This window comes from Dermochelys coriacea, chromosome 7 (assembly GCF_009764565.3).
Source record: "Dermochelys coriacea isolate rDerCor1 chromosome 7, rDerCor1.pri.v4, whole genome shotgun sequence".
Classification (NCBI taxonomy): domain Eukaryota; kingdom Metazoa; phylum Chordata; order Testudines; family Dermochelyidae; genus Dermochelys; species Dermochelys coriacea.
The window spans coordinates 11,353,878-11,367,101 of record NC_050074.1 but is presented as its reverse complement, the minus strand read 5'-3'; the positions used below and the strand labels follow the sequence as shown (position 1 = coordinate 11,367,101).

The following is a 13,224-nucleotide window of genomic DNA, read 5'->3' as shown; positions in this document are numbered from 1 at the left end:
TTAAAGATCTAATTAAACATCACATTATCTTGGGGAGATGTTGAACTTCTGGAGAACTAGCCATGATCTTGTAACATTAGAGTCGGGGGAGTCCTAGTGGATAGCAATCTTTAGATTTTTCTGAATTTAAGGAGTTCATTACCAAGTTACTTGGTTGAAATGTTAAAAGGACTCCATCTCCTGAAAATACTGTCATAACAACAGAAAAAGCAAAACGAAAAGGGAAACAATGGACACCTACTACTGTATTTTGTGAACTTGAGACCACAGAATAAAACAAAATTTTGTTTCAGATATAGGAAAGGAGGATTTTTATTTTTCGTCTAACATTAGCCCAGTGAAAAGTGAAAAAAAACTAAAATTTGAAACACAGCTTTACTCAGAAAATACAATCAAGCATTCCATTTCCAGCTCACCTAAAGAAAAAGAAGATGTATTTTCTGAGAGAGGTTCATAAAAAATGAAAATTCAAAACCAGAGGAAAGCTGAAAACTAAGGCAGAGAGGTGAAGGCTTCATTTCATATACTCTGTGATTGGGGGCGGAGGGGGGAGGGGGAGTTTGTTATGTTAATAGCTTTCCCCAAAGTTACTATTATTGTTGACTTTGAAACAAACTGAATGCTGAGCATTTTATCTTCCATTTTCTTTTATTTCTGTGTGTGGGTTTGCTCAGTGCAGACTATGGCCTTTTAATACAATAACAAATAAAGCAAAATAATCTAGTAAAGTTTTTAGCTCTTCCTTTCACTGTTTGTCATCCTCCTACCCCTTTGCATAACACCCATAGTGGAGAAAGATACGCTCCTAAACTCAGTACTTCCCCAGAGGTACTGGCAGTAGCAGCATGAAACAGTCAATTTCATTCTCCTAGTGTTAGCAAATGTTGGAAGAGCACAGCTGAAATAGATTTAATCACTAGGATTATCTAAAAATTCAGGGTGAAGCAAAGAAATAAGACACTCCTGCAAACTTGCACCCAATTTAAACACCAGGTTTAGGACCCATATTTTGCAGTATTCTTCCCAACCTTGATGCAAACAGTATCCAGACAGGTAATGACCACTGATTATTTTTGGATATGCCGTTAACGCCCATGTTTTTCTTAAACATCTTTTACTCCACACCTCCTACCCCCCCAAAAAAAGAAAAGGAAAAGGAAAAGGAAAGAAAAGATCACTAGACACACAATCAGAAGCGTTTGGTGATAGGGGAGTAAGTGGAAGACATTTTTTCAATTGCCTCTGAAAATATCTGGGATGAAATCCTGGTGCCATTATAGTCAATGGCAAAACTCCTATTATCTTCAGTGGAGCCAGAATTTCACCCCTGATATTTATATATTATCCCTATGCTGCATCAAAGCTAGGGAATGAGCTAAGGAACCAGGAGAGAAAATTACTACATGAAAGCTAGTGTATTGCTGCACTAGGTAGAGATAACTAGTTAGTAATTTAGGGTGAGAAGAGAAAATGTCACTATCAGTCTACAATAGAACTTGCATTGTTTTAAAACTTAGATTCAAATATTTTAAAATTTCTCAACTTTAAGAATTATTTAGTCTCCATGGTTTCTCCTGCACACTTGCTATTTTGATATACCAAAGCATTTCAATGCTTCTGGTTTGGAGACAGTGAAAATAGCATCATCAATGCACTGGGAATTAACATGGGAAATTCCCAACAACGATAATAGGATTTACGTATGAAGATCCCCTATACATCAATGAAAATTAGATTCTTAAATGCTTTCAGCATGCAAACAAACCCTTAAGTTCTACAGGTTTAACAACAAAAGTTGTGAGCTAGGGATAGATTTCTTTATGCTCCTACAGCTGTAGCACTGAATGCAACACTCGTGATTATGTAGCATTTATTGGGGTGTTCTACTTGAGTCATAAAAAAGTATTTACTATGTTAGCTAACATGAGCTGACACACAAGGTAAAAGCTTAGCGAAGACAAGACAGTTTGCAGTTTTAACACAAGTTAGGAGGACGAAATATGTAAACTATGGGCTTTAACTAGGGTTTACCTGGACCTGCTAGCAGTATGTAGTATTAACACAAGTTGAGTCTTCACTATGATTTCACCTCATGTTAACTAATAAATTAACACACACTTTTTTCCTCTAGTGAAGACAGTCTAAAGGAGAAAAAACATGGAATTTCTCAACAATTCAGAAGATGTTGTTTTGGTCTGTTGACTAATTGTGTAAATAAATTCTTGCTTTCTTTTTGTGCAAATGACATGTTAGATCTAAGCCTAAGGAATACACTCTGACTGCATCTACACTGGCAAAACTGGTGATCATCAGTGCTGCTCCACTGGTCGTGAATTACAGGTTCCATGTTTGCTAGGAAAGGCAAGGCCTAGTTGTTCAGGAAGCTGACAATTGATAACAGTATTAAGAAAATGCATTTGAATATCAAAAGTCAAATTTTGATCTCACATTACTGTGTAATTCCACTTATTTCAGTGACGAACAGTAGTGCACACTGGAGGTGAACAAGATCTGAATTAAGGTTCAGACATTTTCAAACAAGCTGATATCTTTAGGTAATTTTACTATGTAGGATGCATACAGCTACCCTTTATTTTTCTCCCTTTAAAATGCTAATAAAGGCTGACAGATTACAGAAATTTAACATTTTTGGTTATTAGATTGCTAAATTGAATACACTGATTCGTACACAATGGCAAAATCCTGTTTACCTGTTCATGAAATGCAAACAGTAAGTTGTTCCAACCAAGCAAGCATGACCAATCAACTTAGACAGGCTGTAAGATACTTTTTTGTTTTAATCATTTTTCCAGTGCTGTAGCTACCATTGTTACAATGGCATGTCTGTGGTGGGAATGCCACTCATGCTCCTTCAGTTCAGCAGAAGGCCAAGCTGAGGAGAGGCTGCAATAGCCTCTGCTGAATCCTCTTTGTTCCAGACTCAATTACATGGGCAAGGTCTGTTTCCTTCCCTAACATTTACTATCTGAGGTCAAGACCAGAACAGTCCTGCACTACCAGTCTTCTCTCCAGGCTTGCCTTGTCCAGCAATCGCTTCCCAAGGTCTACAGAGGAGAAGAGAAGACAGCTGGTTTATCAGTCTTCAAGTAGGAGCAAGATAAACAACAGCTGTGCTCTCTGTAAGCAGGATTTAGGATAGGACAGAACTCCCAGTCTGAACAAAGGGTCTGGGAGAGTAGCACTTCAAATGAAGTAGTCAAAAGTGAAACCCCTATGGGAAGTTAAATTTAAGTCCCAGCAGGGGAGGACAAAGGAGGTACTAAAGCAGCTGCTGCATCTTTGAAGAGCCACTATTGAGAGAGAGAGGCCAGGTCCATACTAAAAAGTTAGATCAACCCAGCTACATCACTCAGGAGTACGAAAAATCCACAGTCCTGAGCAACGAAGTTAAGCCAACGTAACACCTAGTATAGATAGCTAAATTGACGGTTCTTCTGTCCTAGCACTACTTCCTCTCAGGGAGGTGGCTTACTTCCATCAGCATAGGTAGTGTCTACCTGAAGTGCTTACAGCGGCAGTGCCCCTGTAATATTTCAAATGTAGGTAAGTCCAGAGTATAAGAAAAGAACCAATGAAGATGCTGAGGAGAAAAAGAAACCTAATTCGCGAAGGTAACAGAATTGATGAAGCAAGGTTAATGAATGAGTAGAAGGGGAAACTGAGTAGGCCTGGGTCAGGGTGTGAATAAATTAGCTGGGTATAGAATGAATCAATGGTAAGGTCGGGGGGTTCTCGGTGTGAGACTGTCTACATTGCAGACTTGGCAACTGTACCGCTACAGCTGCGCAGGTGTAAGATCTCCTGCATAGTTGCTCTATGCCAGTAGGAGAGAGCTGTCCTGCCAGCATAATTAAACTATCCCCAACAAGCGATGGTAGCTATGTCGGCGGGACAGCATCTCCTGTCGACATAGTGCTGTCAACACCAGCAGTTTTGTCAGTGAAACTTATGATGGTCAAAGGTTTGTTTGTTTTTTCCGCATCCCTGATTGACAAACATTTTACCAACGAAAGTGCTCGTGTAGGCAAAGCTTGAGAGGGGAACAACTTGATGTTTGTAAGAACAGCAGCAATGGTGTGAAGTGAGCTTATGAGGCCTGGTATACACGTAATAGAGAGTACATACAGTGGCATCGGAGGGAGTTGTATGTGACAGTAAATGCTCGCACACATGTTGATGTTACTGTTACTGTGCGCTAATACATTATTGCGTAGGCTGGAAAATTTTCTTGGCAAGGCTGACACACCATACATTCAATGTGGCTTGTTAGCATTACTATGAGGATTTTGCATTTCTTTACTCAAACTGTTAATTCTGCATTAATGTAGCTTTGACATTTAATTTCTGTGGGACAGATTCAGAAGCACTTAGCACCCAAATTCCACAATGTGAGCTACTGGATGTCCCTTTCCCTTCACTCCCAAAAATCACAACACAAAAGACAAGACCCACACTAGTTCACATTTCTGGGAAACACCAGTACAGTTTGTGTACACTGCAATGCTGCCTCCGAAGGTACAGCACTGAAACTGCACCATTACTACACAGATAATCCTTGAAGCATAAGCATTGCATCAATACCTCCATAGCAGTGAGGGAGCCAATTTACCATCTGGGAAGAGACGAATGGGAGAGTTCCTTCAGTCAAACCTCCTGTGCTCTGTAGACCAGAGCGTACTTTGGGGTACTAATCCCAGAACTTCACAAACTGAATTGAGTGAAGGATGACTAATGTGAGGCAAATTTTTAAAAAGGGCTCCAGATTCCAGCAATTACGGGCCTGTAAGCCTGACTTCAGTACCAGGCAAACTGGTTGAAACTATAACAGAGAACAATATTGTCAGACATATAGATGAACGTAATTTGTTGAGGAAGAGTAAACACGGTTTTAGTAAAGGGAAATCATGCCTCAACAATCTAGTAGAATTCTTTGAGGAGGTGAACAAGCATGTGGACCAAGGGGATCCAGTGGACATAGTGTATTTAGATTTTCAGAAAGCCTTTGACAAGGTCCCTCACCAAACGCTCCTACGCAAAGTAAGCTGCCACAGGATAAGAGGGAAGGTGCTCTCATGGATTGGTAGTTGCTTAAAAGATAAGAAACAAAGAGTCAGTATAAATGGTCGGTTTTCAGAATGGAAAGAGGTAAATAGTCCTGTCCCCCAGGAGTCTGTTCTGGGACCAGTCCTATTCATAAATTATCTGGAAAAGGGGGTAAACAGTGAGGTGGCAAAATATGCAGATGATACAAAATTACTAAAGATAGTTAAGACCCAGGCAGACTGTGAAGAGCTACAAAGGGATCTTTCAAAGCTGGGTGACTGGGCAATAAAATGGCAGATGAAATTTAATGTTGATAAATGCAAAGTAATGCACATTGGAAAGCATAATTCCAACTATACATATAAAATGATGGGGTCTGAATTAGCTGTTACCACTCAAGAAAGAGATCTTGGAGTCATTGTGGATAGTTCTCTGAAAACGTCCGCTCTATGTGCGGCAGCAGTAATAAAAGCTAGCAGAATGCTGGGAATAATTAAAAAGGGATAGATAATAGGACAGAAAATATCATGCTGCGTCTATATAAATCCATAGTATGCCCATATCTTGAAAACTGTATGCAGATGTGGTCGCCCCATCTCAAAATTATATTATATATATATATGAATTGGAAAAGGTTCAGAAAAGGGCAACAAAAATGATTAAGGGTATGGAATGACCTCTGTATGAGGAGAGATTGATAAGACTGGGGGTTTTCAGCTTGGAAAAGAGACCGTTAAGGAGAGATATGATTGAGGTCTATAAAATCATGACTGATATAGAGAAAGTGTTGTTTACTACTTCCCATAACACAAGAACTAGGGGTCACCAAATGAAATTAATAAGCAGAAGGTTTAAAACAAATAAAAGGAAGTATTTCTTCAGACAATGCACAGTCAACCTGTGGAACTCTTTGCCAGAGGATGTTGTGAAGGAGACCATAATAGGGTTCAAAAAAGAACTAGATAAATTAATGAAGGATAGGTCCATCAACGGCTATTAGCCAGGATGGGCACGAATGGTGTTCCTACCCTCTGTTTGCCAGAAGTTGGGAAATGAGCAACAGGGCACGGATCACTTGATGATTAACTGTTCTGCTCATTCCCTCTGAGGCACCTGGCATTGGCCACTGTCGGTCGGAAGACAGGATACTGGGCTAGATGGACCTTTGGTTTGACCCAGTAAGGCCATTTTTATGTTCTTATTGAATGGTCAAACATTCAAAAATAAGCCCATTTTGGTATGGGATCAAGGATGGATGATCCCTGAAGAAAATCAAGACCGACCGAACGACCACTTTAACTTCATTTGTAAAGTGTACGCATTAACAGTCACATGCACTGCATTTATTTGAAAGTGTTATATTGCACTTGTCACAGCATTATTAAGTGGTAGTTAATTAGAAACTTGACTAAACAAAAACATGCACTCTTCATTGAGAACTACCTATGTCCTCTGGCTGAAGTTTAAAGTTTGCCTTCCTAGTCGGCTGAAGTAAAAAAAAAAAAAAAAAAAACAAACAACAACGCATCTCTCTCCAGTAACTCGAACAGTTGAATGAATTTGCTTCTTATTTTTTCTACCAAAAGAAATCCAACTTTATTCTGAGACCAAACTTCTAATTTCAATATAAAAAGGAGTTTTTCAAAAAGTTACAAGTGAAAGTCAGATGATAAATAGTTGTGATTTTATCTATATTTACTACTGAAAGCTCTACACTAACATACCCATGTATAAAGCAAAGCAAATTTGAAAGTAAAATAAAAACAAAGAACATTGTTCATAAAAATAAGGTTTAAATTATAGCAGGGGAACCTTTGAAATTAGAGCATATGTTGCTACAAAAATTTACATACACTGAAACACAAGAAAGTAACTTAGCATACAAAATGCCGAAATATATAGCTGAAATGCCAGAACGAAAATTGAGGAATTTATGTCCATATTTATAGTTATTTTCATCATTAGACCAGTTTTACAACCGACAACCCCTTTTTCACTCTGGTTCAACTTAAAAAAAACAGAACTGAAGTTCATGAAGGAAGTTTAAAAAAAGTCAATTAAAAACTAAACACTTTCCACCAGCAAAAGTAAATAAAGATATTAAAACAGACCAAAATACTAATGAGATTAAAAATGTGCCCCTTTCTGTATTACTTTAGGGAGAATACAGATTCACAGAACATATGCTGGACATTTAGAGATCACTACATGCTAAATTCACTTGAAGATATTTTTCAAATTCAGGCCAATGTGAGAAACCGAAAGGTTGTCTCTTGGTAGCTTCCTATGTATTCAGTTAGACAGAAGTTGGGAAAACTTAGAAGACAAGAGCATCTGAGAGGGAAAACTTGACTACAGAAGAGAACAAAGTATGCAGTCCACAGCCTAAAGTAAAAAAGTTAAAAACCAAAACTAGGTAAACTGAGTAATGTACTCAGAGGCACTTAGAGTAAGCACTAGTGCAACCCCACGAATTCCTGGTCACAGGTCATGAATAAGAACTGTTCCCAAGCACAGAAAAGGCTTAAAACTATTTTACAATTAATCACTTCTGACCTGAGCCAAGATTTCTCCAGGTTTTGGTAAGATCTTAAGGATGCTAGAAACAAATAGGTAACTAATAAAACATCTATATTGTATCTTTTGCAATACGAAAAACTATTGTTAAGACTGCAAATTTAAATGTTACCTGAATTGGGAGCAGAGAGGGGAGGCCTAAGGAAGAAGGGAGGGGATAAGATAATCTATGCTTTTTGGGGTGTATAAAGACATCCCAAAACTTCTTTAAAACTCTGCTTGTTTTTCTATCTTAGAATTACCAGGAATGTCCAACCTTGTTTCCCTGTTTTTACTACGTTTCCTCAAAGGACCCAAAGAAATGGATATCAAGCTCTTCTGCCATTAATTGAAGGGGCAGAGAATTGAATCCTTAATTTAGAGACCCTTCTTTCAACTGTTAGGCATTTGAATTAAGTGACAATACTAAACCACCCCCTCCCCACACACAGCTAGTGTTAAGAAGTCTTCAACAAAAATTGCTCAATTTATCAGATTTTACTTCCCCGATACTGGAAATGTCATAAATACTAGCTTTCCAGTCACCTAGAGAGACTTCCAGAAAAACACTGTTTTTCTACATTATATTAGGGTTTGTGCAGCTGCAGGAGGGATACAATTGGATTATTTTTCTTTATAACTGAGTGATGTAGTTTAAGGCCTACAGAGTGGAAGAAAACAATTGTGCAACTTCACAGCTCTCCAGGTAGGGCTTTTAGGCAGCAGAGTTGCTTTCTGCTGAAAACTGTTAGGTGAAAGGTGTTTCACATGCACATTACAAATAAGATGGTACTAGGAAACAACCTGCAGCCACCAGTTCTCAGACAGTGTGGGTTGGGCATAATTCTTGTTCAGTATATATCTCAAATTACAAGAAAACAACATTATTTTGCATAGCTCCATAGTGCTTGGTTAAAAATTCAGGCCACAATCTTTCCAACACTTAAGTATATGCTTAACTTTTCTCATAATAATAGCCCCATAAACTCCAATAAGTAAAGTTATGCATGTGCTTGAGCCGGTGCAGGATCAGGCTTTTACTGCAAGATGCTGCAAATCCTTGCAAACAAGTTTAGCATTTTCACATTTATACCCAGGCTTCACAATGTACCTATAAAATTTTTAATTACTAGTCCAATCCTACACACACCAAGTAATTTTACTCAGGTGAATAAGTCCCACTGAGTCAGATGGAACAACTCTCATAAATTAGTGTTTTCAGGATTAAGACGTAGGCTATTAAATGTGCAATATATAGCACATCCATGCTCCTATGAGAACCTCGACCATTTTTTCTTAGATATATTTCATTTTAATTTTCAAAGCCATACTAATTAAATTTAGTAACTGTTTACCTACCAGAAAGTACAGTTGCCACAGAAGGAAAACACCTATTCTTTAAACCTTATTTTATAAAGTATATATAAAGTTTGAAAAGAAATATTATGAAAGCCACAACGGCTCTACCTGAAAACCAGAGGCATAACAATAAACTGAGGCAAGACAGAAAGCAAAATTGCCTCATGTTATATTATCTCATTTACCTCCTTCCCCACTAATACAAATCCTTTTTGTTCACTAGCTTATAGGCAGCAGGAATATGTACAACTCCACATACCACTGGTAAAAGAAATGTTGCCAATGTGCAGAATCTCCAACAGAGGACCTTCCCTAAAAAGACAGACCTAATTATTTAAATAATTGTGTACCCGATACTGAGGTTTAGCAACCCTTGGAACTAGGTTTCAGTTTTGACAAACATTGCCTCTGAATATTTCAATATGCAATGGGTAAATAAATTTTGCAAAATATTACACAAAGAAATTATGTAGATCTTGAAGTCTAATGTGAGCAGAATTAAATGTGTGGTGAAGCCTGTGTACACATAGTTCCAAATATTGCCTTGTTTGTGTACAAAGGAGAACACTGGAGACTTGCTGAACTGTTACAAACAACAAATGTGAAACTATTAAACAGCCTAGACCTACTGAAATATCTGAGTCTTTAGAAAAATACAGAGGGATAACAACAGAGAAAGAAACTACTGAGAATGTATAGGGCCATCATTTATATAACGTGTGAAAAATGTGCGTCTCAAATAACACAAAGCCCATTGCAGGATCAAGGCCTTTGTTTGTGTAACTGAGCACAAAGTTAATCCACATATTTCCCAAACAGAAAGCAAGCAAAAGTTAACAGTACAGAGACAGTTACATTGTAACTGAAATGAGCCTGGCTCTAAATTCCCTATCACTAGTGATTTCTTAAATATTTCCCCTGCAATCAATTTTAGAAATATGTTATAGTTTCCAAAACAGAAAGTAGATAGAGGCTTTTGTTTTCCTGTCTAAGAAAATTTCAGACAAATGTAAGCAATTAGCATACCTAAAGAGTAATTTTACACTTTATAAAACTATAATTTCTTCTAAAATAAGACAGCATAAAGATTCATTAAGCAAAAATATCTGTATTACAGTTGTGCCTTTTTCTGCTAAATTGAAGCCTTTGATTCAAGGAGCAAAGTACATTTCAGAACTTCAGTTTTCCCTTCAAGGCCACAAATTCAAGCAGGAATAGCACACTACATTAAAAACAGATCTCTTGCAACTTAGACACAGTATAAATTAGAACAAAGCCGCTGTGAATCAGTGGTTCCTAATAAAACACTAGTATAGACAGACATATATTCTTTTCTGAAGCCTGTACTCTGGCTGTACTAGGCCTCAAAAACAAGGAGGCAGCCTGAGAGCCAGAAAGCGAGCAATTCACCAGCAATCCACCCAGGGAAGCCTTTCTCCTTCCTGCCAAATAGTGAGACAACAAGGAAGTAACCCAATACTGCACCAGAGATTATCCCTGACAAGGAGAGAGAGATTCTAGCTCCTTTATAACTACAATGCCCCTTCCAAGAAAAAACCAAATGGCCCCTGCCCCAGTTAATGTTGATCTATGAAAAAGTCTGGGGGAAGTGAAATGGGAGCAGTTGTGTGCAGACTGGGAAATGAGAACCTAATGAAATGTAGAGTACAAGTTAGCTCCCATACGCCTGTTGTGCGGAGAGCACCTAAATTATTTCCCCCCTTCCACATAAAAAAGCAGCAATTAAATGCAAGACAGCCTGTAAGTATGCAACACAGGCTGTGAGTACACAACACAAAGCCTGCAAAAATTAATCTAAATCATGTAATTCACATCTGTGAACCATGCTATCAGATATCACCACCTCAAGAAAGAGATCACAATACACATTAAACTTTTCCTCTTTCAAACTATGAAAATTTATACGAGTATTATATAAAATGCAGAAAAAGCAACAGGCTTATTGGTTTTAATAGGATCAACGAAACCTGACAGATGACCCTGAACACAAGGAGAAACTTCTCAATCACATCAGACTAATGTGTACCAACTCTAAGTGTGAAAGGAAATAAACTGAACAAAACTCAAGAGGTCTTCAGCCACCAAAAACTGCAACCAGAACGAAGGAGAATATATTCAGCTCACCAAATCAACCTGCATGCAAACAAAACTTGGGCATTGCTCAACCTATCTCTGGGCCTAAAATTGAGAGAGTTCTTACACGTCTTAACGGGGGAAGATGAGGGGGGAGCGGGGAAGGGATCAGACTTACATTGTCTCTCCAGTCTTGGCAACATGACAAAGAAACTGATCCAGTACTGGACACACTTCCTTCTTCCCCCTCTTCTCAAAATCTGCAGGTAAGAGGGGGTGGGGGGGGGGGAGGAGGAGGAGAAAATCCCAATCGACATTAATGGACTTGGTCTCTAAATGCAGCTCCCACGTGAAGCTTTTCCAAGGCCCGGTGTGCTGGAAAGCAGAGCCACCCCCTTCCACCCCACTCGAGCCGCAGCCTTAGGGCCCTGCGAGCCTCTTACTGCTTCTGAGGAGGGAACCGTCTACATCTGAATGGCAGTAAGTCACTCGAAGTTGATTTGCAACTTCTCTGGAGCGGCTACAGCCGCGAGAGAGAGGCTGATGGACTCCGGCTGCGTCCAGGGAGGCAGGCTGAGGCTAGCACGAACGGGGCTGGGGAGAGAAAGGGCAGGGGTGAGAGGGGGGCCGGCACGGCAAAGGGAGGAAAGACACTGGGGGGCCCTATCCCCTGAAGCCCAGGGCCCCTCGGGGGGGAGGGGAAGGGCATCCCCCCCGCTCTCCCCTCATGTCCCAGAGAGCTCTGCCTCCCCAGAGGGGCGGGGGGGGGGGCTTTCCTCTCCACCACCTTCCCCTCCCAGCCTAGGGCGCTGCCTCCTCGCTTGCCCCGGGAGGGGGGGGGCATGGCCTCCCTCAGCGCAGGGACCCCGCCCGCAGGGGGTCCTGCCGCCCCCGGTGAGGAGAGCTCGCTCGCTCCCTGCCCCCCCCCCGCGAGGGGATCCCCCCCCGCAGCCCGGCCACCACCTTTCAGCGCTTCCTGCAGCCTCTCGACGTCCATGGTCCGCCGCTGCCCCCTCTCTGCGCCGCTCCCGCCTCCTGCCCCCCGCCCCGTACAGGAAACAGGCACCGGCAGCGGCACAAACACACGGCGCGGCGGGCTCAGCAAGCCTCCAACATGGCGCCCAGGCCGTCACCGTGCGCGCCCCCGACGGCCCGCCCCCTCCCACCGGCAGCGGGGCCGCGCGGGGGGCGGGGCCCAGGCTGCTCCCGCCCGGCCCCTCGGAGAGACAACCTGGCGGGACGGGGAGGCGGGAGGCGAGGGCGCGGGCCGGCGCCCGTGGCCAGGCCTGGGACTACGGACCCCTCACACGCCCCCCCGGTCATCCTTAGCAAGGGCGGGGCTTCCCTTTCCCCCTCCCCCCTTCCACACTCAGTGTGGGGCTTCCCTTTCCCCCTCCCCCCTTCCACACTGAGTGGGGGGCTTCCCCCGCCCCCACTTTCCACACTGAGTGTGGGGCTTCCCCCGCCCCCCCTTCCACACTGAGTGTGGGGCTTCCCCCGCCCCCACCTTCTCCCTCCCCTCCTTCTACACTGAGTGTGGGGCTTCCCCCGCCCCCACTTTCCACACTGAGTGTGGGGCTTCCCCCGCCCCCACTCTTCCACACTCACACTGGGAACCCTCCCCCTCCCCTCCTTCTACACTGAATGTGGGGCTTCACCCGACCTTCCACACTTACACTAGGGGGCTACTCACCCCCCCACACACCTTCCATACTCTGACTGTGGGGCTACCCAACCCCCCCAACACACACACCTTCCACACTCAGATTGGGGGCTACTCAACCCCGCATTTCCTCCCCCCCACTTCTTCCAAACTCACCTGCATTACAACTGAAGTGGTGAATACATACCTGTTCTCCTTTGCTTGTGCCACTTAATTATCCCTTATCTCTCTTTGCTATTTGCCTATTACAATATTATTTAACTTTGCAAAGTATTTTTGCAATACTTTGTATATGAAAGATGCCATGTGAAAGATGCGTTGTACTATAATACCATTGTGTACCATCGTATGAATTAATATTTTCTATAGCTTTCAGGTATTTGTGAAACTGACCATCTGTGTTAAAACTAAATAATTATTTCTTATATTAAAATCTAATAGAATTAAGATGTGGGTGTAGTAGGATGACTGCCCAACCAAACTTGAAG

At 41.6% G+C, this 13,224-nt stretch overlaps 1 protein-coding gene across 1 annotated transcript in view; it reads right to left on the bottom strand.

The window, feature by feature from the left end:
* Positions 1-12,213, bottom strand: part of PPP4R2 (protein phosphatase 4 regulatory subunit 2) — a 37,629-nt gene extending 25,416 nt beyond the window's left edge. The window contains 2 exon segments of the mRNA XM_038410482.2: positions 11,252-11,333; positions 12,037-12,213. Of these exon segments, the coding sequence (XP_038266410.1) occupies positions 11,252-11,333; positions 12,037-12,070 (116 nt within the window). The 5' untranslated portion in view covers positions 12,071-12,213.
* Between the last annotated feature and the right edge of the window lie 1,011 nt (positions 12,214-13,224).